General features: G+C 41.7%; 1 protein-coding gene across 4 annotated transcripts in view; it reads right to left on the bottom strand.

Annotated features, from left to right (window-relative positions):
• Positions 1–16344, bottom strand: part of NPNT (nephronectin) — a 68489-nt gene extending 52145 nt beyond the window's left edge. For 2 of the 4 annotated variants that reach the window (XM_081959938.1, XM_081959939.1), the window contains exons 1-2: positions 15769–16340; positions 4965–5065 (exon numbers count right to left, since the gene is read on the bottom strand). In XM_081959938.1, the coding sequence (XP_081816064.1) occupies positions 4965–5065; positions 15769–15839 (172 nt within the window). In that variant the 5' untranslated portion in view covers positions 15840–16340. Of the gene's footprint in view, positions 1–4964; positions 5066–15768 lie in introns of all 4 variants that reach the window. The other 2 variants (XM_081959936.1, XM_081959937.1) reach the window with 2 other exon arrangements.
• Between the last annotated feature and the right edge of the window lie 5753 nt (positions 16345–22097).

The raw sequence follows: 22097 nt of genomic DNA, 5'->3' as shown, positions 1-22097 counted from the left end.
GCACCTGAAAGAAAACTGTGAATCTATTTAATTTGTTTAGTGCCCCATCTAAGAGACTGGAGTTCTCTTTCCATCCCATAGCACAAAGTTGCATATTAACTTTAAAGTGATGTGCTAGTCTTAGGCAGACTATGCCAAATGCCATAACATACAGTTTGTTTGCTAAGATATTCTGCTTAGATATTCTGCTCTAAAGTTCAAAAACCCAGTCATCTCCCATGTATGATAAGAAAAAAAATTATGCCTCTGCCTTTGGTGTGATTGATTGAGCAAGTGATATAGAGATGCACATTTCATATCTGCTCCATGACTCATCCGCCATGGAGAGTGGGTCCCAACCTACTCTGGATATTTTAAATAGAATAGAATAACAGTGTTGGAAGGGACCTTGGAGGTCTTCTAGTCCAACCCCCTGCTTAGGCAGGAAACCCTACACCACTTCAGACAAATGGTTATCCAACATCTTCTTAAAAACTTCCAATGTTGGAGCATTCACAACTTCTGGAGGGAAGCTGTTCCACTGATTAATTGTTCTAATTGTCAGGAAATTTCTCCTTAGTTCTAGTTTGCTTCTCTCCTTGATTGGTTTCCACCCATTGCGTCTTGTCCTGCCCTCGGGTGCTTTGGAGAATAGCTTGATTCCCTCAATCATATAAAGCATAAGCAATCAGATCCCCAGTGTAACTGTATATCTTGATACAGATTTAAAAATACAGTGAATTTGTGTCATTTTTTTTCTTCTATAATATTGTTTTGCCAAAATAAGGCCGGCTCTCTCTTACCTCCATTCTATAGTAGTGTCCTGTGTACCACCTGGGGCTACTTTTAAAAGTGGTTTGGAAATTGTAGCTGGTCCGAAGGAATTCCCAACTTTATTGATGTGGTTGAATGTTTTAATCACACTGTATCCATAGTATCAGATAAACAGTCTTCCACACTGTTCTGCACAGGTCTGAATTTATAAAGCCCTGGAGAACTTTAATACATATGGGGAGTCCTCGGACTTATTTAGTGACCATTCAAAGTTGTAAAGGCACTAGAAAAAGTAACTTATGACTGTTTTTCACACTTATGACCTTGTAGTATCCCCATGGTCACGTGATCAAAATTCAGATGCTCAGTGATTTATATTTATAATGGTTGCAATGTCCCAGGGTCATATGATCACATTCTGTAACCTTCTAATAAGCAAAGTGAATGGGGAAGCCAGATTCACTTAACAACTGTGTGACTAACTGAACAACTGCAGTGAGTCACTTAACAACTGTGGCAAGAAAGGTTATAAAATGAGGGAAAAGTCAGTTAATAAATGTCTCACTTAGCAACATAAATTTTGGGCTCAATTGTGGTCATATGCCAAGGACTACCTGTAGTTGAGGAACTCCCTTCTCCATCTTTTCCCTCTTCCTAGCAAGCAAGCTAGCTAACCAGCCAGCCAGCCAGTCAGCATTTCTGAATTTTAAGATCTTCTTTAAGGCCTCAGTGTGCCAAATCCTTAGTCCTCCTAAGTGATCACATTTGGGACCGGACAGTGGTGGGTTACTACCGGTACCCTCCGATATGGGTGTACCGGTGCCTGCCAGGAGCACTGGATACCGTTCCGGTATGGTGCTTCGGAGGGCCCACCGGCCCGGCCACCATCCTTACCTGTATTTGAGCTATTCAGGGCTTCCGTGCCCACACACAGAGTGTACGGTGCCTGCGCAACGCTCCGCCGAACAGCTGGAGCGCTGCGGAGGCGTCGCGGAGTATCGCAGGACGTAAGGACGCATGTGGGCACTGCATGCATTCATGTGGAGGACGCCGGGCCCCATTACACCTTAGCGGTTGCAACGGGATCCAGAACCCACCACTGAACTGGAACTTGATTGTTATGTGAAATGGTTGCTAAGTGAAGCTACTGTTGTGTTTGAAATCCTACCTTAGCTTTCCTTTTACTTTACAGACCTGTGAAGGTCACAAATGTGAGAACTGACTCGAACTAATGAAAACTACCTTTTAATCACCATCATTATTGCACACTGTCACTGTCTGTGTCAGTTGCTAAGCGAGGACTATCTCTGAAGAGATATTTGACCACATGAAACAGCGTTAGTGGGGTAGGCACCTGATCTGGTGAAATCATGTTTATTTATGAAGCCTCTTTAAATTATATCTTACTTAATTTTTTCCATTGCATTAAATTGCAGCATCCTAAAAAGCCCTATTTAGTTTAAAATATCTTGTTTGTTTTCCCAGAGCCTAAATAACAGCTATTATAGATGGTCTATATAAAATACAATATGCATATCGTATGGCTTGAAAAATGAGACTTGTTCATGCTGGATTTTGAAAAAAAGTACAGATTGTTTCAATGAAAATGCTACTGGATCAGACAGATGCATTCCAATTTATTTCTACTTCGCTCTCATCAGTTGTACTATTCTGCAATTATAAACAAGTCTAAACAGAAGTCAGCTTTAATTTACAGAAATTAATATTCAAGCAGCACCACAATTAGGAAAACATTCACAAAGACGCATACACAAGGCAAGCAATCCCACCCTCTCATACTCTCAAATAGATATATATTGGTATGGGAAGAATAAGCAAATATTGATTTTGCTTTTTCTGAATATTTTTGCTGCTTCTTAGTTTTTCCTCTTTTCTTATTTAACTTTTCATTTATTTTAAGAGGTTTACGTTGCCAGATTTGCATGTAAATTAACTTGTAATTTGTAGAGGAGGCTAAGTAAAAAAAGAGGAAAAAAGACGAAAAAGAGGAAAGAAGAAAAAAGGCATTCAGTGATTAAGTATTTAAAATTCAAATTGATTTCAGTAGATAGTTAATCTTACATGCAGTTTGTTTCGTTTTTTAAAAAAAAACATGAGAGATGCAGTTCTGAAGCCTTGACTGCATTTATGTACACTGGTGAATAACATTCTGATAAGGCAACTACCAAATGTCGTTCAACAAAAGAATATATTAATTTGGCCAGGAGAAAAGCTGATTTCTGCCTCATATGTAACTTATCTCGATGGGAACCAGTTCACCCCACACAGGCCGGCAGAGAGGGCCTACTGGGGATCCTGTCAGTCAAGGGATTTCAGCTGGGTTCTTTGCTGTGGCTCCTGCCCTCTGGAACATCGTACCCTCAAAGTGAGATTGGGTCCCACCCTCCTGACTTTTCGTAAGAGCTTTAAGACCTGACTCTGCCAGATGGCAGTGGGAGAGCTTCACACTGAAAGTGGTTGACTAATTAAAAGCTAATCCCCCCTCTCCCTCCCCCTGTATCCAGCTCCTTCCTTCGCCATCTTGTGTTAATGATTTTAATTTATCTAGTTTCATTTTATATCTGGTTATTTTAATGCTTTTATAGTAGTGTGATACATCATCATCATCATCATATTATTATTATCATCATCATCATCATTAATACTTTACTCATTAAACATGAAACTCAGCCAACTGAACATTCAAAAATGCATCACAAATACCATTGACTGGTGCTAATGGTTGATACGGGTTGCTGCCAGCGTCCTAGGTATCAACCAAGTACCTTCTTAAAATATAAGATGTTCCGAGTAGCGCAGTTTTTTGCAGTTCCGCTGGTGTTATTGCAGGAAGCTTCAATTTGTTGATATATCTTATAAAATTCTTGGACAAGGTACAAAGCACCCCAATGACTATGGGTATCACTGTTACATGTTTCATCCATAGCCATGTAGTTTCGATGGTTGTTATTGTTGTTGTTATTATTATTATTAGCATAAGGCATAGTTACAGTAGCTAGGAGACCCCAATGCTATTGCAGAGTAATAGTCTGGCTGTCCAAGGTACTAGCCCTGTGATAGGACAAACCTGTGTGCTTCCCAAGGTGAACCACAGGAAGGTGAGCTGGTTTTTCACCACAGAGTGGTTCTTCCGGCAGCATCACCCAAGGGCCTGTCTCTTCCCGGAGCTGTCTTGCAAACAGGATCTACAACTGGGAAGGTTCAGAGCCGTCAGGATTCTGACTGCATGATCAAAGCACAGCTCATCTCCCAATCAATGTGGTACCTATCTATCTACTTTCATAGAACATACTTTCAAACTGTTAGGTGGACAGAAGCTGAGGCAAGGGACAGGAGTTCACCCTCCTCATAGTACCTGGGCTTGAACGGCCAGAGTTGAGACCAGCATAATGAAGCCATGAGCTCCATGTCTCCTTTGATGAGGGTGAAAAAAATGACCTATAGATTACTAGATGATTATGACTGTCATATGCTTCATAATGTGGGGATTTATGAAGATCACATAACTAACTTTGCAACACTTTGTCAAAAGTATAAATATCTAATATGTGTATTTGCTGTGTGAAGACTATAGTGATTTAACAAGCTAACTGTCTTAATTCAATTAATAGCCAGCATTTCTGTATTTTTATCACTTCCATAGCTTCTAACATACCATTTCAGAGATGCAGTTTATAGGGTTGATAGAACAATGAAAAAGAGAGAAATGTTATTAATAAATGACCACTACAGGACACTGTCAGGATAAACAGAAAAAATGAAAGATAAAAGATGAGCTGGATTGTTTTTGTTCTATTTAAAAAAAATTAGGTAGGATACTTCCACAAAATTCCATTTAAAGAGCAATTGTTCACACACAGAACATGTGAATTGAAGATTTAAGTTTCAAATAAAAAATAATTGGCCAATAAAGCCGATAGACCAAATTTAATATTGAGGTTAAAAAAAGAAAAGAAAAATAGTTGATTCCATTGTTTATTTCTGCCACTTACAATACTTGGATACTTGGGAGTTTACAATGGGCAGAGTTTTTAACCTGTCAGTGTCCCTCCAGGAAAAAGAAATAGCCAGTATGTATTATAAGCCCTTCATCAAGTGAGTTTTCAGGATTTCAGAAAAGCTATTACAGTATTAGAGATGTCCAAGCCCCATGAGGAATGGCTCAAAGCCCCAGCAGTGGCGATACTCACGTTGGCAGTGGCCCCAGGTGTGACGAGCCCAGCCCCAGCAGCAATCCACTCTGCCTCCAAAACGACACAATCCAGTTGTGGAAAGGATCTGCCTGGGCCACCTGCACCAGCACCAAAAATAAGCTTTAAAGAGTAAGCCCAATGAATCAATTCACATTAAGTTACATATCAAGGGTGTAAAACTCAAGGATTACGGGCCAGATCCGGCCTGTGAGGTGTTTAGACCTGGCCCTTGGGGCCAACCTGGAAACAGTGAAGGACCGGCCCTCGGTGCCTCTGCCAGCAAAAATGGAGCTTGGGAGGCCCGCGTGTGGCCCTCCCAAGCTCAGTTTTCACTGGCAGAGGGTTGCAGGAGGCCGTTTCAGCTGAAAACAGAGCTCGGGAGCCCATTTTCACTGGCAGAACGCTCAGGCCACCACAGGCGCCCCCAAAACGAGTGATGTCAAGTTGGCCATGTCTACCCCGCCCTCCGAGGTCAAAAATAACCCTGATGCAGTGGTGAAATTCATTTTTTTTACTACCGGTTCTGTGGGCATGGCTTGGTGGGCGTGGCTTGGTGGGCGTGGCAGGGGAAAGATACTGCAAAATTCCCACCCCACTGTGGGGGCATCCAGAGGTGGCATTTGCTGGTTCTCCGAACTACTCAAAACTTCCACTACCGATTCTCCAGAACCCGTCAGAACCTGCTGGATTTCACCCCTGTCCTGATGCGGCCCTCAATGAAATTGAGTTTGATACAGATGGTCCAGTGGTGCTGAACTGAATAAACCACAATTGGCTGGGTTCACACAACATACTAACTTATGGTACTAGAAACCGAATGGCTGAGTTTACCCAATGTGCCAACCAGAACTATATGCACAACACTTGGTTTTGCATAATGTTTGGATCCAACTTTCACCCTGACTGAAAGGAAATAAGTGCACTGCGGATCTTTTGTTCAATTACACTACACCAATATTTTTGCCCAGTTTTTTAAAATTATTATAAACATTCAAGAAATAGACCAATCATTGCATTTCTGGGTCCTTATTCTATTTTTATGAGTTTTTCTTCTTGCAGAAGAGGTATCTTACTGCTTAATTCCTATATATACCCTATACCTTGGCAACTTGAAGAGGCATGGACTTTAACTCCCAGAATTCTACTGTCAGCTCTGGGGAATTCTGGGAGTTGAAGTTCATGCCTCTTAAAGTTGCCAAGCTGAGGCACACTGCTCTACTGGATAACTGCAACATCAAGTAACAGGACACATGTAGTATATAATGGTTATTGCAGATCTTAATTCAATAGGCAGAACTTTCAAACAATTTCAGTGCATCCCAAAGGCTGTATTTTTAATTGGAAGTGGTTCAGACATTCAGCTGTCATTTATTAAATAATATTTTTAAGCTTCCAGGTTTTATCATTATTTGGAAAGCATGTTTTTATACTGCTTGTTAGCTCGATATGCCATCTTGAAACCATCTGTCATAAAGTTTTCATATGTTTTTGAACTACTGTTTCATCCCATCTTTAAAAGGTCTGGGAAATTATTTTTCCCTCTTAAGCTTTTTTTTTTTTAGTTTCTTTTTTCTTCCATCTCTTATTAGCTCAACATATCCAATGCCATGTAGGTTTACCATGGGAATCAAAACTTTATGGTGCTTTTGTATAAAGATAACTTAACCACATAAGCCAAAGTTTGATAAGGGATCTTAAAACACAAGTTGCATGCAAATTCTTCTAGGTAATCAGCCTTTACTTCTAGCTATTCACCACAAAATCAACAGCTTAGTTAGAATATATTGATTTCCAGGCAATTCCCCACATTTAAAACTAGGATAAGATCAACATACTGTGTATCATCCTGTACTCTAATTATATATTGGACATACAACATGCCAGAGATAAGATCAGACATTCTATCTATGGAGCTGAGCTAGAAAACGTTTCTTCCAACATGCTAAAAATTACAACTGCAACACATATTCAAGAAGAAGGCACCATATATCACTAATTTGGAGTAGCTACAAATATGTTAGGACGATGTGTTGTCCTTTGATTAGCTATAGTAATATCCCTTTGATTACCAATGCTATTCAAAGTTTGCCCACCTTTCCTGCTAAAGCACTATAAAGTAATAGTAAAGTGTGCTTTACCTGAGCAAATCCATTGACTCCATGGAATAAATAGTGATTACTCAACAAATGGTGAGAAGGATAAGTAAAGTAAAGGGTAAGTTTTAAACTAAGATCCCATCCAGCATATTTTCTTCTAGTCTGCATGACTTATTCCCTAATTTGCATCAACGTTTTTCATCAAATTTTGACACATTATAACTGTAGCAATTACATGCACATTCCTGCTTTTCAGCCCTTGCTTTCAGATTTCATTTATCTGCATTCATGTTTAAACTTGAGCTGCAAACTTGTCAGCATGCTATTTTGTCAACTTTGTGCTCAAATCATTAACTTCTGACTTATTCAGCATTGAGATTTTTTACTATTTCATAGACCTACTTGATAGCAGCAATAGGAGTTACAAAGACATTTAAATTGTTCTTCCTGTAATATTCTTGCAATCTCTCTCTCTCTCTCTGTTTGTGTTTGTTATACACACAATAAAGATCTGATGGCAGAACTTAGCACCTTCCAAATGCCGTGGATTCTCATGGTCCTCAACAGACATGTGCCTTTTCCTGAACCATCATAGTATCTTTAGTAAACTGCTTGTTTGAAATCAGGGGCAGTGAAAAAGTTTCACAATTGTCCATTTAACCTACATAGGCAAACAGATTTCTAGATGAGCATCCTATAGTTGTCAAAACCAAGAGCCAGAGGCATAAATTTGATGCTCATCCAAAGGTGACATTTAAACTGTCAGAGTTTCTGATACAGAAAGTTCAACTAGTAAGTGTATTAAAAATTGGAAAGCCATATAAACAAATGAATTCTTTGTGTAACAGCATCCCAATACCTTCCCATGTAATATATGTTAATAAAGGTAAAGGTATCCTCTATGTGTCCAATGGTGTCTGACCATCTCTGTTTCTTAGACAAGGAAGTGAGAGTTGTCCGAAGACACTTTCGTGTTCATGTGGCCAGCATGTCCCTACGCCGAGGTGCACAGAATGCTGTTCCCTTCCCTCCGAAGTGGTACCTGTTTATCTACTCACATTTGCCTGCTTTTGAACTGCTAGGTGGGCAGGAGATGGGGCAGGAATGGGAGCTCAACCCATTGTGCAGTGTTCGGGGTCTCAAATCCAGGTTGTCAGCTGACAAACTCAGTGTCTTTAATTGATGAGCCATCACACCCTTTTTGATAGCCAGATTTAAATCCTAGGCCTCTTCCATTAGCCTTTTAAGGAAAATCTCCCTTCTCTGGTCAAAAGAGTGGGGAGCTATGAAAAAGAAACGATGACACTTCTTTAATTTCCATTATTTTGTCAACTAGAAAACCATTAATCCCAGGGGTGGGCTTCAAAAATTTTAGCAAGGGGTTCTCTGCCCGGTTGGTGTGTAGGCATGGCCATGGTAGGCATGGCCTAATCGGCCTCCTCCACCACAGTGGGGATAGGGGCATTTTGCCCTCCCCGGGCTCTGGAGGCTTTCCTCAAGCCTCCAGCAGGGCAAAAACGGCCTCCTTAGGCTCTGGAGACCCTCTGGAGGAGGGAAACGGCCCCATTTCCAACCTTCCAGAACGTCCGGTAGGCCCGCTTTTTGCCCTTCCCAAGCCTCCGTGCGCCCTGCACTTATCTGCATCCAAAATGGGCCACGTGGGGACTCCTGGGGGGGGCAGGGTGGAGCCAGCCAGGAGTAGAATTTGGGGGTTCTCCGAACTGCACAGAACCTTAGCTAAAGGTTCTCCTGAATCCCTGTGAACCCCCAGTAGCCCACCCCTAGTTAACCCTCTGAATCCTGTCCTGATTCTAGCCAAGAATCTCCGAAAGAGCCAATTCCTAACTCCTTTCTTAGGTGGAGTGGAAATGATTCTAATAATAAATAAATTATGGATCGCATTCTCTCCCCTTCTTTCAACTCTTTCAAGCTGTCCCTTCCTAAGATCTTTGGAGAGAGAGGAATGTCCATTACTTCTTCTGGAAAGAATTTTTCCTCCACACGCATTCACTCTTGCACCTTCTTGTCTACTCCTGAATTCATCCCTCCATTATAAGGGGGTTAACCAGTGTAATTATATCTTCCCCATTCCCAAATCACCCCTCTTCTATCTCAGAATCAAAGCTGCTACCATGCACCAAAGGTGAAGGATATAATCAATTAGATCTGAATTGGTGAGGGCAATGTACCATATTTTTCGGACAATAGACTTCTGGGAGTATAAGACGCATCAAGATTTTGAAGAGGAAAGCTAGGAAAAAAATAGAAAAAAACCCTGGGCCCCAGGAGCACTCTGCAGGCCTTCCAAATCCTCTGTGCATCCCATTTTTGCGAAAACTGACCCATTTTTGGCCTCCCAAACCCCCCATGCATCCCAGTTTTGCCCTCCCTAGTCCCCAGGAGCACTCTGCAGGCCTTCCAAATCCTCTGCATGCCCCATTTCTGCAAAAAAATGGCCCATTTTTGGCAAAAACAGGACACGCAGGGTAGGGTTTTGGGAGGTCAAAAATGGCCCTATTTGGTGTATATCACCAACACTTCCACCCTCTTTTTAGCGTGGAAAAAAGTGCATCTTATACAGTATTTATTATTTTGATAACTTAATTTAAATGCCTAACACTCCTTTCTACTTTAATTTTCCCACAACAGCCTTGCAATGAGAGTGTGTGACTGGCCCAAAGTCAAACAGCCAGTGTTCATTGCTAAGGTGGGACTAGAACTCAAAATCTCCTAATTTTTATCCTGATGCCTTAAATACTGCACTGCCTATTTCCCAGGATATGTCTCTTCTAAGTATCTTTCCAATGAATAGCAATAGCACTTAGATTTATATACCGCTTCATAGTGCTTTTACAGCCCTCTCTAAGCGGTTTACTTAGTCAGCATCTTGGCCCCAATAATCTGGGTCCTCATTTTACCCACCTTGGAAGGATGGAAGGCTGAGTCAACCTTGAGCCTGCTGAGATTCGATCTGCCGAACTGCAGCTAGCAGTCAGCTGAAGTAGCCTGCAGTACTGCACTCTCACCACTGTGCCACCTGGGCTCTCTGTCAAATATAACAGATTGCTTCTCATGCATCGGGAACTTCCACCTTGAATTCTTGGCAAATTGGTGTAGAGACATAAACTGACGTATTAAATGAGAACCAGTCCAATGATGCTGGTGGCTAAGGCAGCAGTGGAGGAATTCTGTTTTTCAAATCTAAATATAGGTGATAGGCAGGAGATCGTTGGAACTGTACAGCCAACATGTGAAACAAAATGAGGTCATGAATTGTTGGCTTTTATCAGAAATTAAATTCATAACATTTGGTTTTGGAAAATCTGAATGAGCCGATAATCTCTTTTCCCGAGCAAAGGAAAGACCCTAACAGGAAATGAAACGGGCTATTGTGGAGGAAAAATAAACACCGCTAGAATGGCATCCAGATCCTTGACATAAGATCATTCAATAATAAAAGCCAATGAAATTGTGTCTCAAGGCCCCCCTGAAAGAGACAAACAGTGCAGGCAGCTTCTGGTAAGAGATCTGGCAAGTTGACAAGTGTAGCAAAAATAAATGTTGACTTTCATACATGCCATTCCAAGAAGCCAGAAAAAGCCACAGAGTCACAGAAAAGAAGATAAGTGGTTTTAAATAGAATGAAACGTCCAGAGACACAATTCTTCCCTCAGGGAAGAAGAATGTATTATTGATCATCGTGAAGCAATTCTCTTCAGAAGATGACAGAGGGCTCTTTAAAGTCCTCTGTTTGAGCCCGCATACGTGGATCCTGCTACGGTGCAGCTATGCACGAGGCCAATTAGGGAAGGCATCTTCCATCTTCCTCCAAGTCACTCACGTAGGACAGGAAAGATGCTAGAAGGAGGGGAATTATGTTTTTTAGGAGTCGAATGGATATGGTAAGAGGGCTTCAGGGTTAATAAATAATTATGTGGCACAAGATCAGACCAATTGTTTTCTAACTAGGTATATAAGAGATACATATAGAATGGGAAAAAATGTGTTCCCCTGATCTGATGATATATAACAGCAATCACCAACTGGTGGTCCGTGAGAAAATTTTGGTGGTCCTCAGAAAAATTATTTGCATTTTTTATATTGCACTAAATCAGGGGTCCTCAAACTACGGCCCCTGGGCTGGATACATGCAGTGAATGTTTGTGTTGCTGCAGAGAGTCTCCCCCTTCTGGGTCTTTTTGTGTGGGTCAGAGAGGGACAGAAATTCCAACTTGGAGTCTGCTTCAGCCTCCTGGTGTGGGGGGTTTGGGCGAAGACTGGCGGGAAGTGACGCTGGTGGCGAAGAGCCAGAGGGCCTCGTTCCAGTTGGACTGCATCATGGCCTGGAACTGGCTGACCATCTCAGCCCGCTGAGCCTCCAGGCACTGGTCCCCGGCCTTGCAATCCCACAGGTCTTCCCTCTGCTTGGAAAGCCTATGCTCGTAGTCCTCAGTGAGGTGCTTCTTCTGAGCCTCCTCCTCGGTCAGATCCAATGTGAACTGAGCCAGCTGTTTTGCCAACTCTTTCTCATGGTGGCTGCTTAAGTCCAGCAACTGCTTCCTGTTGGGGCCCTAAGGAGCCCGGGAGGGCAGGGAAGTACTGGCGAGTAGAGACTGGCAAGGCATCCCTCGACGTGAGTGACATCGAGTTGGCCATGCCCACCCAGTCACATGACCACCTTGCCATGCCCACCCAGCCAGTCATTAGGCAGATGACATTAGTGGCCCGTGGGATTTAAAATTATGAATTTAGTGGTCCCTGAGGTCCGAAAGGTTGGTGACCCCTGATATACAGTGTAAGTCTATGAGAAGTTTGCAAATGTATCAGGTTACTGTGATCAATTTGAAACTCAATAGAACGTGTTGTGCCTTCAGACATGATAGCAATTCCAGTGTTGGAAACTATCCCAGGTAGCCAAAGGCTTCTTTTTTAAAAGAAACTTCAGGTTTTTTGGCAGAAAAAGATTTGGGAAGAAAAATGTACAGCAAGCTCTCATTAAACTTTTAATCAGATTACAAAAGCACAGCACTCAAAGCAGAATCAGAGGTATCAGACTAAGCCGTAGAGAGACATAAGGGATCTAGATAATGAAGGGTATATCGAAAAGTGAATGTTCATTTGAATAGACAAAAGCTCACCTTTCTTAGTAAAACACACAAACAGTGTGTGTATATCAGCGAAACTGCCAACAATTAACAGATTTTTAAAAATGACAAAGTCCACCCCCAGTTTAGCAAAAAGGGGGGGGAGTCGCTATACATCACATGACAACAATATGACACTGCGAGTTTGACACCCTTAGCTTAGCCAGATAGGTCAAAGAAAGGCTCGTTTCTTCAGCATAGTATAGAGCAGAATTCCCCAACCTTTCTGGTTTGGGGGACCAGTGGGGGAAGAGAGAGGGGATGGTTCCAGACAAATGGTGGGCAAGCGCAGACACCTGCATGGGTCCATTTGCACAAGCGGCAGGCATGCACACCAACCCCTCACGCAAATGGAGCATGCTTGCTTGCTCTTGCCTGCTACTCATGCAAATGTGCTTGCTGACTACTAACGCCAGTGGGGATATGCGTGCACTTCTGTAGCCCAGTTCTGAATGGATCAAGGGCCAGTAGTGGGCCGCAGCCAGAGATTGGTGACCCTTGGTATAGAGTGTATGTTTTTATAGGCACTGCAGAATTGCACAAACTTCTCTTGTGTGAGCTGCATGCAGCCCTCCTGAACTCCATTTTCACTAGCAGAGGGTTGCAGGCTGTTGCAGTCAAAAATAGAGCTTGGGAGCCCATTTTCACTGGCAGAGTGCTTGGGCCACCACAGGCGCCCCCAACAGTGACGTTGAGCTGGCCACAGCCACCCTGGCCGCTCCACCTTGCCTCCCTTCCCGAGGTCAAACACAACCCTGACACGGCCCTCGATGAAATTGAGTTTGACACCCCTGTGCTAAAGCATGCAATGTGGGTGGTTTAAAGTCCTGCAGGCTGTAAGCTTGTAGGCAGGTGGTGAACCAAAGGTTAAGTCATTCTAGTTCTAATTAATATATGGATTATGAGTTTGAAGCCAGTCCACTATTAGAAAAAGTGATGGCAAGGCTAAATCATATCTAGCCTGATGGTTCTCGATATTAAATAGCAAAGATTCAGTGTGTTCAGAGATGGGCTTTGGACACGAAAGTCAACCATTAATAGCTTCAACTTGAAGTGGAAATCAGCTGATGTTGTAGGGTGAACATACTTATCGTGATGATGGATTCTATGAAGTTGCCAGTAGAATGAGTCTACTAGGGTCTGCAGTTGCGTTTTCAAGTCCACTAGTATAACCAGAATATTTTGTGTTGGAAGTCTGGGCTTCGCTTAATTTCTGGGTCTCCGAGCCTCTGACACTTTGGAGACTGGAACATACTCCATACCCAGAGACCAAAAGGGCTAGTATAATATTAAAGAAGGATTTGTTTTTTACAATGAGATTTGCCTACTGATAGAGCCACAGGGTCTCCTATTATTCACCATTCCTAAATGTCTTCATGAATTAAAAAACCAAGTAAGTCTGGAGACTTACATCAGTTCCAGTCAATAAACAGAGCAGGTGTGCATTCTTTTCATGGCTTCAAATCACAGGGAGAGATAAACACTTCTCATGTGCAAGATCCCATTTAGATTTGTTTGCATTGCGATACCTGGTTAAAAAGCAGCTCCGTATCTATTATTCGGTGTTCCAATGAAAATGGTTTAATAAATGAGGTCAAAGTACTGTAGTTATGATCTATTCAACAATTGCACAAAGATAATAGTCTTAATAGGTCTATCAGTTACAGAAGGGTTGTGGCAACTAAGCAATGTATTTCAAAAGAAACTTGGACTGCCTAAACCTGTCAAGGCTTGCCTATCATGCATCTTTACACACTGAAATATTTGCATTGAATGGTGGAATATAATTGTGCCCTTAATGTTACAGCTTGTCTGATTTATGTTTATTTTACATATGTGTTTAGAGATAGCCAAGCATTCCTGGAAAACATACAGGTATAAAAAGAAATTAAAAGTCTTACAAGATTATAAATAGTCCTTGTTTTACTGTCAACTGCATAATTTATCTGACAGGAGATAGCCATTCTTATCTCATGTCACCCTGAAACACGGAAGCTACACGGATGCTAAACATAAGAGTTCTGGAGTCTGCAGTTACTTGGTATGACAATCCATATAATTATACATGAACAATGGGGAAATCACTACTTCAACAATTAAAGCATTTTGTTTTAAAGCTCTTTCTTCCATGTTTACCTTTTGTGAACATGTTATTTTCACAAAGTACAAGCAACAGAATATGATTAATATCCATAGAATATAATCATATATTATGTTTACCATCCCTACAAATGTAGTAACACAGCTCTCAGTAGCCTAGCAATTAAACTAGAACAATTTTTCTTGCTAGTATCCTTCCTGCACATTCAAATGCAGATCAGATTCTTTCCATCTACACTAATGTGTAAAACTCCCAACCCTATCAAAAATCTACTGCACTCTTGGTTTTTGTTATTAGCAAGGATGTTTAAAGCTGAATACTAAGCTTGATGGGTTATTTACAGAAGATTGTAGACTTAAGCCCTGACATCTTCAGGTGGATCTAATAACAGAGAGTTCCTATCAGTCAGTTTAGACATTTAAAATATTTCAACTGTCCAATGATCTGTTTAGGACTACCACAGCTACCTGTGTCAAAAAATAATCAGTTCAGATTAGGACTCAGAGCTGTTCACATTTAATTAGAGGTAAGTTCCATCGGAAGGCATGAATTTACTTTCAAATCAATGCCAAGATGCCAGCTGTAAGCCTTCCTAGTTTTAGATGGTTTCCTCCCCAGTGAGAATCAGTGCAGTCCAGCCGTTTAGAGACCAAGCTACAAACCAGAAAACCTGGCGCTGAATTAGTCTCCCATTCACCAAGTGGCTTTTCCCCGGCGTTAGGAATTTGAAACTGACCAACTTCAAAGGCTTGCTGGAATCCTTGTAACAATTCAAGGTTTATAATTTCCAGAGGGGGGTAGCCTTAAAATAGTGGAAAACCAAACCAAACCAAACCAAACCAAACATGCTAAATAACAAACAGGAATCTTCCTTCCGGAAACTTTAAAGAGGTGCCTTATTAAGTCATGCATTTGATCAAATGGACTACTTATATGGAAGCATGTGCCAATCGTTACGCCACAAGTCTTTTAGGCATCTGAGCTGCTTCCTGCACCTAAAGGCTTATGCTTTATTACAAAAAAAGGAGCACGAAAATAAAACAAGCTGTTTCATTGATCTAATTTAGGGTTATTAGGGTCTTGCAAACGTCTTACTGCAGGTGCCTCTGCTACTGATACCTCCCAGCTCTGCTTCCTCGAGCAAGGGAAAACTTTTGTTTGTATTTTGTGCAAAGTGCTAAGATTTTGAACCGAGCAAGTTCTGGATCGTGTGCAAAGAAAACGGAGTGCAGACCGATTCCACCAGCAACAGGTTTTCTGCCCCGCCTGAGCCCACTCTTAGCTGTTTGTGAGGAAAACAGAAGGCAGCGTCAAAGGTTGCGAACTGTTTCCTTCCCTTCGCAAATTGGACGCTTTCTCGTTCTCCCCCAGCTCGGGAAAAAAAGCGTGGGCTTCGGATCGCCGCCCTTTCTCTCGTTTCCCCTCAACCTTTTCCTTCCAGGGGAACCCGGTCGACTTACCTTCCGTCGAAGTCCCCTAAAGCCTCCAGGTAAAGCCAGGATAAAACCAGGAGCCTCAAAGAGAAATCCATGTCGAGAAGAAGGGAAGACAGACAGACAGACAGACAAGGGGAGAAAAGACAAGAGAGGGAGAACAGCCCCTGGGTCTCCCGACCACCGGCGGCAACGGCAGGTTGGGAGGAGAAGATGCAAGAGGGGGAAGGCGGCGGAGCGGCCACCACCCCGGCTCTGCTAGGAGGCGCCCTTAACTCAGCCCAGCGCGCCGGGAACTAAACGCCAGCGGGGGCCTCCGGGGGCGCCCGGCTGCAGCTAATCCGAGTCCTCGCAGGAGGCGAAGAGAAGAGGTCGGCAAGCGGCAGGAGGGAGCCTCCCACCCCCCACTACCCTGCGCGTCCCAGCCTGGCGCTCCCCTCCCCACCCCACCCCTCAGCTCGGAGGCGGTCAGGCCGCCCGCTGCCGGGAAGAGTCTGGGGCGCAGGCGTGCGCGTCTCGGCTCGCCCTTCGGGGTAGCGTGGGAGAAGCGCGGCGGAGATCCTTCGGCCGAGCCCAGCGCCGGGTTCCCTGCCGAAGAGAGAGAGAGGGGGAGAGAGACGGCGGCCGTTTTCAGGGGGCTTTCTTGGAAACAAACGGAGGAGGGGCAGCAAAAGCGCGGGGCCTCGGATCGTGTTTATTGGTGGATGTCCCAAAGGAAGTTCAACTTCGATGAAGATCTTAATTGTCCGTGTCGGGGTCTGTTTCTTTTGGGAGGGGGGAGATCAGCCCCGCTACGCTTCGTGGGGGAGCATGAAGGACCGTTCGTCCAAGGCAATAAATCAATAAGCTCAACTATAATAGGAAGCAAATAATGGGTAACAAGCACGTTATTTTATTTCATGTACAGCCCAACGCTTCAGATGGGTTTCCCCCCCTCCCTCCGTTTCTTTCCAGTCAGTTTCTGACTCCTGGTGAGCGCCTGAATTAGTCTCTGCGGTTTTCCTGTCAAGATCAAGATTTCCGAAGTGATTTGACGTTGTCTGCTTCCTAGGGCTGAGGAAAAAGTAACTGGCTAAAAGTCATCGGGCTGTCTAATAATTCAGGGTGTCCCAAGTTTCTAGCCTGATGCTTTAACTACTTATTACACCACCAAACTGACTCTCTGGATGTCTTACCACGATGTAAAAACTAGAAGTGTAAATAAATATAACAACATTTTAAAAGTGACAATGAAATCCAATCCTCAAAACAATTTGAAAATGAAAAACTTGATGAAGAGGTGCTGTGGGCTATCTTCCTAAAGGTTTTGAGTGTAGGAGTCAACTAGGTCAATAGGGAGTACATTCCATAACTTCAGAGCTGAAGGAGATGATGCTTTCCCACATTCCTATAGTAAAGGTTCAAGCAGGATGACTAGGCATCTTCAGAAGAGTTCCAGCAGACTTGTGTAAGCAGGACAGGAACAAATGAGGCCCTAAGCTACTAAGAGCTTTAAAGGTCCCTACGAAGACCTTAAATTGTGCCCTATGAGCAATGCACATCAGTTCAGATCAGGGGTCTCCAACTTTGACAACTTCAACTCCCAGAGGAGTTGCTGAGGAATTCTGGGAATTGAAATTCACAAGACTTAAAGTTGCCAAGGTTGCCATGTGGTCCAGTAGCTTGACCACATCATCTCTCTACTTGCTCAGTCAATAGCCAGTTGTAATTTCCAGTTACTTTAAAGTGCAACCTACAAAAGGAGCTTCACACTAATCAAGATGGGTTGTAACTTAGGCATTGATCGGTGTTGTGTCAAAGCAGCATAGGAAGTATTGGACTTGATGCACTGAGTATAATTATGCAAATGTGCTCCTTGGCAAAGCTGGCACTTGCAAATCCAGAGTCAGCTGGAGATGAAGGAGCAATCCCAAACTGTGAACTTGCTTTTTATGGGAGATGCATTCCCACCCAGAACAAGTTTCATTTTGATCCCAAGTTTAGTACCTCATTGTTCTTGGAATTTAATTTCGGCTGTTCCTTATGCAGCCCATCACTGAGACAGCATTCAAGGGTACTGATTGTTCCTTTGGAGTTAAAAAGTAGGTAGAAGGATAGAATTGTCATTGGGGTCCTGTTAAGATTTCTCCAAAAAGTTTAGATATCTTAGATATTAAGCAGTATGAAAGAACCATGTAGCATTCCATAGGTCAATATCTAGTGGTCAAACAATATTCTTCCAGCACCACCTGCTGGACACTGAAATAAAGTTTGGTGTCCCTCTCAAACCATGTCCCAAGGCCCAACTCATTAGAAAGCCAGAAGGTAGAAAGCAACCAAGAGAGCCAATAAAAGGTGCATAGCATCAGCTATCATCTCTGGCATAAATCATCTTTCCAGATGACAAAGTTATCTCACTATTTTATCTTGGAAGGAACACTATTAAAATGAGTATGATGCATCTGGAATTGTGATGTCATCACTTCATCAATATCTTATCCAAGAGTAGAATATTTGAGTAACCTATCATAAAGATTTTTCAAGTTTAGTATGCAGGTCACATTCCACACTCAGGAAAGAATTGATCACCTGCCTTACTTATGAAGTCTATTGAAAAGTGGCTGTTTTATTCTGCTTGGAAGAATAAGGAATGAACAAGTAAGTGGTAGCTTTCATTGCCACACATCCTGTCCATATCCTCAGATGAAAAGAATGTGAACATGACTTGTCTCAAGAGTAGAGTCCAAAGGGAAGCAGAACCTGATTAGCTTTATTTGCAGAAACAAACAAACCAGTGAAAATTCCTGAGCTGGATTCTGAATTTGGCACTCTCCCAAAATCCTGATGGAGTTGCAGCATTTTTTCCTAAAGCATAAGACTGTTTTGTGCTGACATAATGGAGGGAGGCATATCCTTATGGCAATTGCTGCCGCAGATATTATTTCAAGTGTCTTAAGAGTGCAGCAGTCTAAAAATTAAATGATAAATGGGCCTAAAAAAACCCTATGGTTTGGCCTGATTGCTCATAAATATATATAAACAAATAAAGGAAATCCTCTATTTGTTCTTTTGTTTGCTCAATTGTTCTCACTTTTCTGAAAACCAAGATGTCAACTGACTTCTAAAGAGAAGAGAGCATTTAGATGCTATAGTACCAACTATTTAGGCCATTACTATTTTCTACAGATCAAGATTTTGATAATAATACAGACCGATTAGATGGGAGATTGTCCAAGTTCATCCTATATACATACATACATGCATACAAAACAAAGGTTTATAGCAGCTGCTACTCTAAATATACCCAGAGAATGATCTGCCCATTAACCTGGAGTTATGGAATGATCCTTCAGCACAGGGGTGTCAAACTCACTTCGTCAGTGTTGTCACGTGACATATCGTGACTCCACCCCCCCTTTGCTAAATTGGGAAAAATGCATCTGGGCCATGGGCCGCGAATTTGACACCCCTGCTCTAGCAGATCATTACCACACTAGCCAAACAGAATAGCCAAACATAAATCCCTTTTGCATCCTGCTGGGTATGCAGAGTCAAATACCAAACAGGTCCATGAAATCTTAACCATTTCTTATGGGGCAATCGCAGCATGGATGTTGAAATTCTCAGGATAAAAAAATGGTATTCCAGAGCGATAACAACTATCATCCTGGATAGAGTTTGTTGTTCAAGGGTGCACTGAGTGTATCCTTACATTTTCTCAGCTGCCTGAATACAGCAGCAAATATAGAAAATTGGCAAATGTGTCCGATGGAGCTTGACCAATAAGATGAATATAGTTGCTGCACCTGCTGGCACCTTTTTAAAGAGTCTATGTCTTTCTTTGGGTTTGTGTGATAGCTGCATCATCCCAGGAAAATGTTTTCATTACAGAAGTGTTAAAAAGACACATGCCTTTGCCACCACATCCTTAACACTTCTTTAACTTAAACACACTCTTTCCTGATATCAGGAAAAGGTGCAGCAAGCCATTGCCATATCCCTTCCCAAGCACTTCTTCTATATTTCGGATCTGAAAAGCTGCACAACCCTGCAAGATTCCCATAACATCTACTGTGATCAGATTAGCTTTGAAATAAGGACTCTGCTAAAACTCTTGTCACCCCTTAAAGGAGACCCATGTTAAACTGTCTGGAATTGATTGAAATTGCAATCCCCAAACATCTGAAGGCACCAGATTGCCGCAGATAAAACAAATCTATTCCGCTGGCAAATTTCATATCTGCACATCTTTGGGCCATACTGTTTACTATTTCCGTCTTCTACCCTCCTCTATTATTCATTTAACTTACTGTACTAACTATAATTTTCTGCCGCTTTTCAGTTATCTGATATACAAAGCAGTTCGCATCAGTAAGACCACTGACATAAAATAAGAACTGTGCACATCTTGAACAACAAGAAATCAAGTCAAGAGGTGCAGCTGTCTTTTCCAGAAAGAGATGGGTTAAGCAACTGCAGCAATGATGGTGTTATAGACAGAACTTGGAAAAGATAGTACCAAATCCTGCAGCTGCTTTTGACAGAATCTCTATCCTTCATGCCATTTCTTACTCTGAAAATTTAGCAAATTCCATTAAGCCTTCTTCAAATTAAGCTCAAATTCTGGACAAACATCATCCACTTTTGTTACTGTCTTTTTTTTTTGGATGGTTTTTGACTTCCAGAGTAACTTACGGCTGGTATTTCTGGATGGTCATCTAGTACTATCTAGATCCAATATTACTTAGCTTTTAGAACAGCCAGAAGCTGGGCAGACTCCTTCTTGGTAATTTTTAAACCATTCTCAAGGTTGTAAACGTGCAAAGATTGTACAGTACATAAAGGAGGTACTGGCTGTTTGGGAGTGGAGTTGTGCTTATGCTCAAAGGACTGGTGTGTAGTTAGGGAGTGCTCCTTAACCCGTGCTTTCATTCAGTTTGTAGGTCAGAGCAATGGTTTTCTAAGATGTATTTGATTCCTATCTTCCCAGCATGCAGGAAGTTGGCAAAACACATGTTTCTACATTTTATTTCATGATTTAAGTTTGGTTTTACTTTGGTAAGCACCTATTTTATTGTCATTCTTTATTCTCTCCACCTTCGTTGCAAAATGTTTTGAGTACTGGAGCTAATGGAATAGTAGGGCATCAATGGAATAATGTGGTAGCCACACTTACCTTAAAACTTTCATGGTTGCCATCATGATAAAGACTTATGATGAAGTTCAATTTTCACACTAATCATTTGGCTGATTTCGATAAGAGTTGCACCAAATTAACTACTGTGGTTTAGTCCATATGAGTCCAAAGACTGAAAGTGACTCTAAAGTGCCTGGATAGTTGAGTCAATCTTCTGATTTGCCAATACCTATCATCCTTGACATAAGAGAATGAGTGAGTTCTGGTTTGTATACGTAGTAGACCTTGGTTAAACAACATAGGTGTTGTGAACTCCTAAAATATTGTGAACTCTTAAAAAACAGAAAGGCATATTTGGTCATCTGTTTTAAAATTTATGGAAGTGGATTCAATAATACACATTTTATAGCATCTACCGGACGATAAAAGAGCATAGATGAACAGGGCAGGAACTTATTGATATTCTCTGTAATGAATACTCATGTGGTTTTAACTTATATCTTGGTACAAAATTATGGGTATGATTTCCTAAGAATCCATACAGTTGTTTGGAAGTAAGAATATAGGTATACCAAGGAGAGATTTAACCCTTCCCTCCCCCTTCTAAATCCTTAATGAAAATCATTCTATAAAAGCATCATTTGAATTAAGAAAAAAATTCCGTTGGTATCAACTGAAATTTTATGCAGGTGGAAACCCACATTTCAGAAGAGTAATTTTCATGAAGGTTACGGGAAGGAATATTAAATTCTCCATCTTGTCTGCTGAATTTTTGATAACTGCTGCTATTCCACAGCAATTATTTGCATGTTAAAGGTCATGCATGTTACATACAAAAAATAATTAATAAATTATTTGGATTCCATGTTAGAACTGAAAAGAGTTACATAAGTATATAAATGCCATTGTGGCATTCATTTACAGTCCAGCCTGCCATAAAAATGCAAATATAAATTGTTACACAATTATTGAAGAATAATTGGAAGATTAATTTTAGACAGCTTTTTGTATTATCCTAAAAATCTCTTCCAATACCGGAATTGGAATGAAGTAGTTAAATGTACTTGTTTATTCAGCAACAACATTCTTAACAAATTGACATATAAAGGACCTCTAAGAGCAAGAAAGTGAAAAATGTTCAGACCTCCCTTTCCTCTTATTGCATTGCAATCCTTTGATGTAGTTTTTATTTAAAATAGTTTTAAGTAAATGAGTTGGTAAACTGAAAATAGCTGCTTTT

Source organism: Natrix helvetica (assembly GCF_964273705.1).
Source record: "Natrix helvetica genome assembly, chromosome: 7".
Taxonomy (NCBI): Eukaryota; Metazoa; Chordata; class Lepidosauria; order Squamata; family Natricidae; genus Natrix; species Natrix helvetica.
This window is presented reverse-complemented; position numbering and strand designations above follow the sequence as displayed.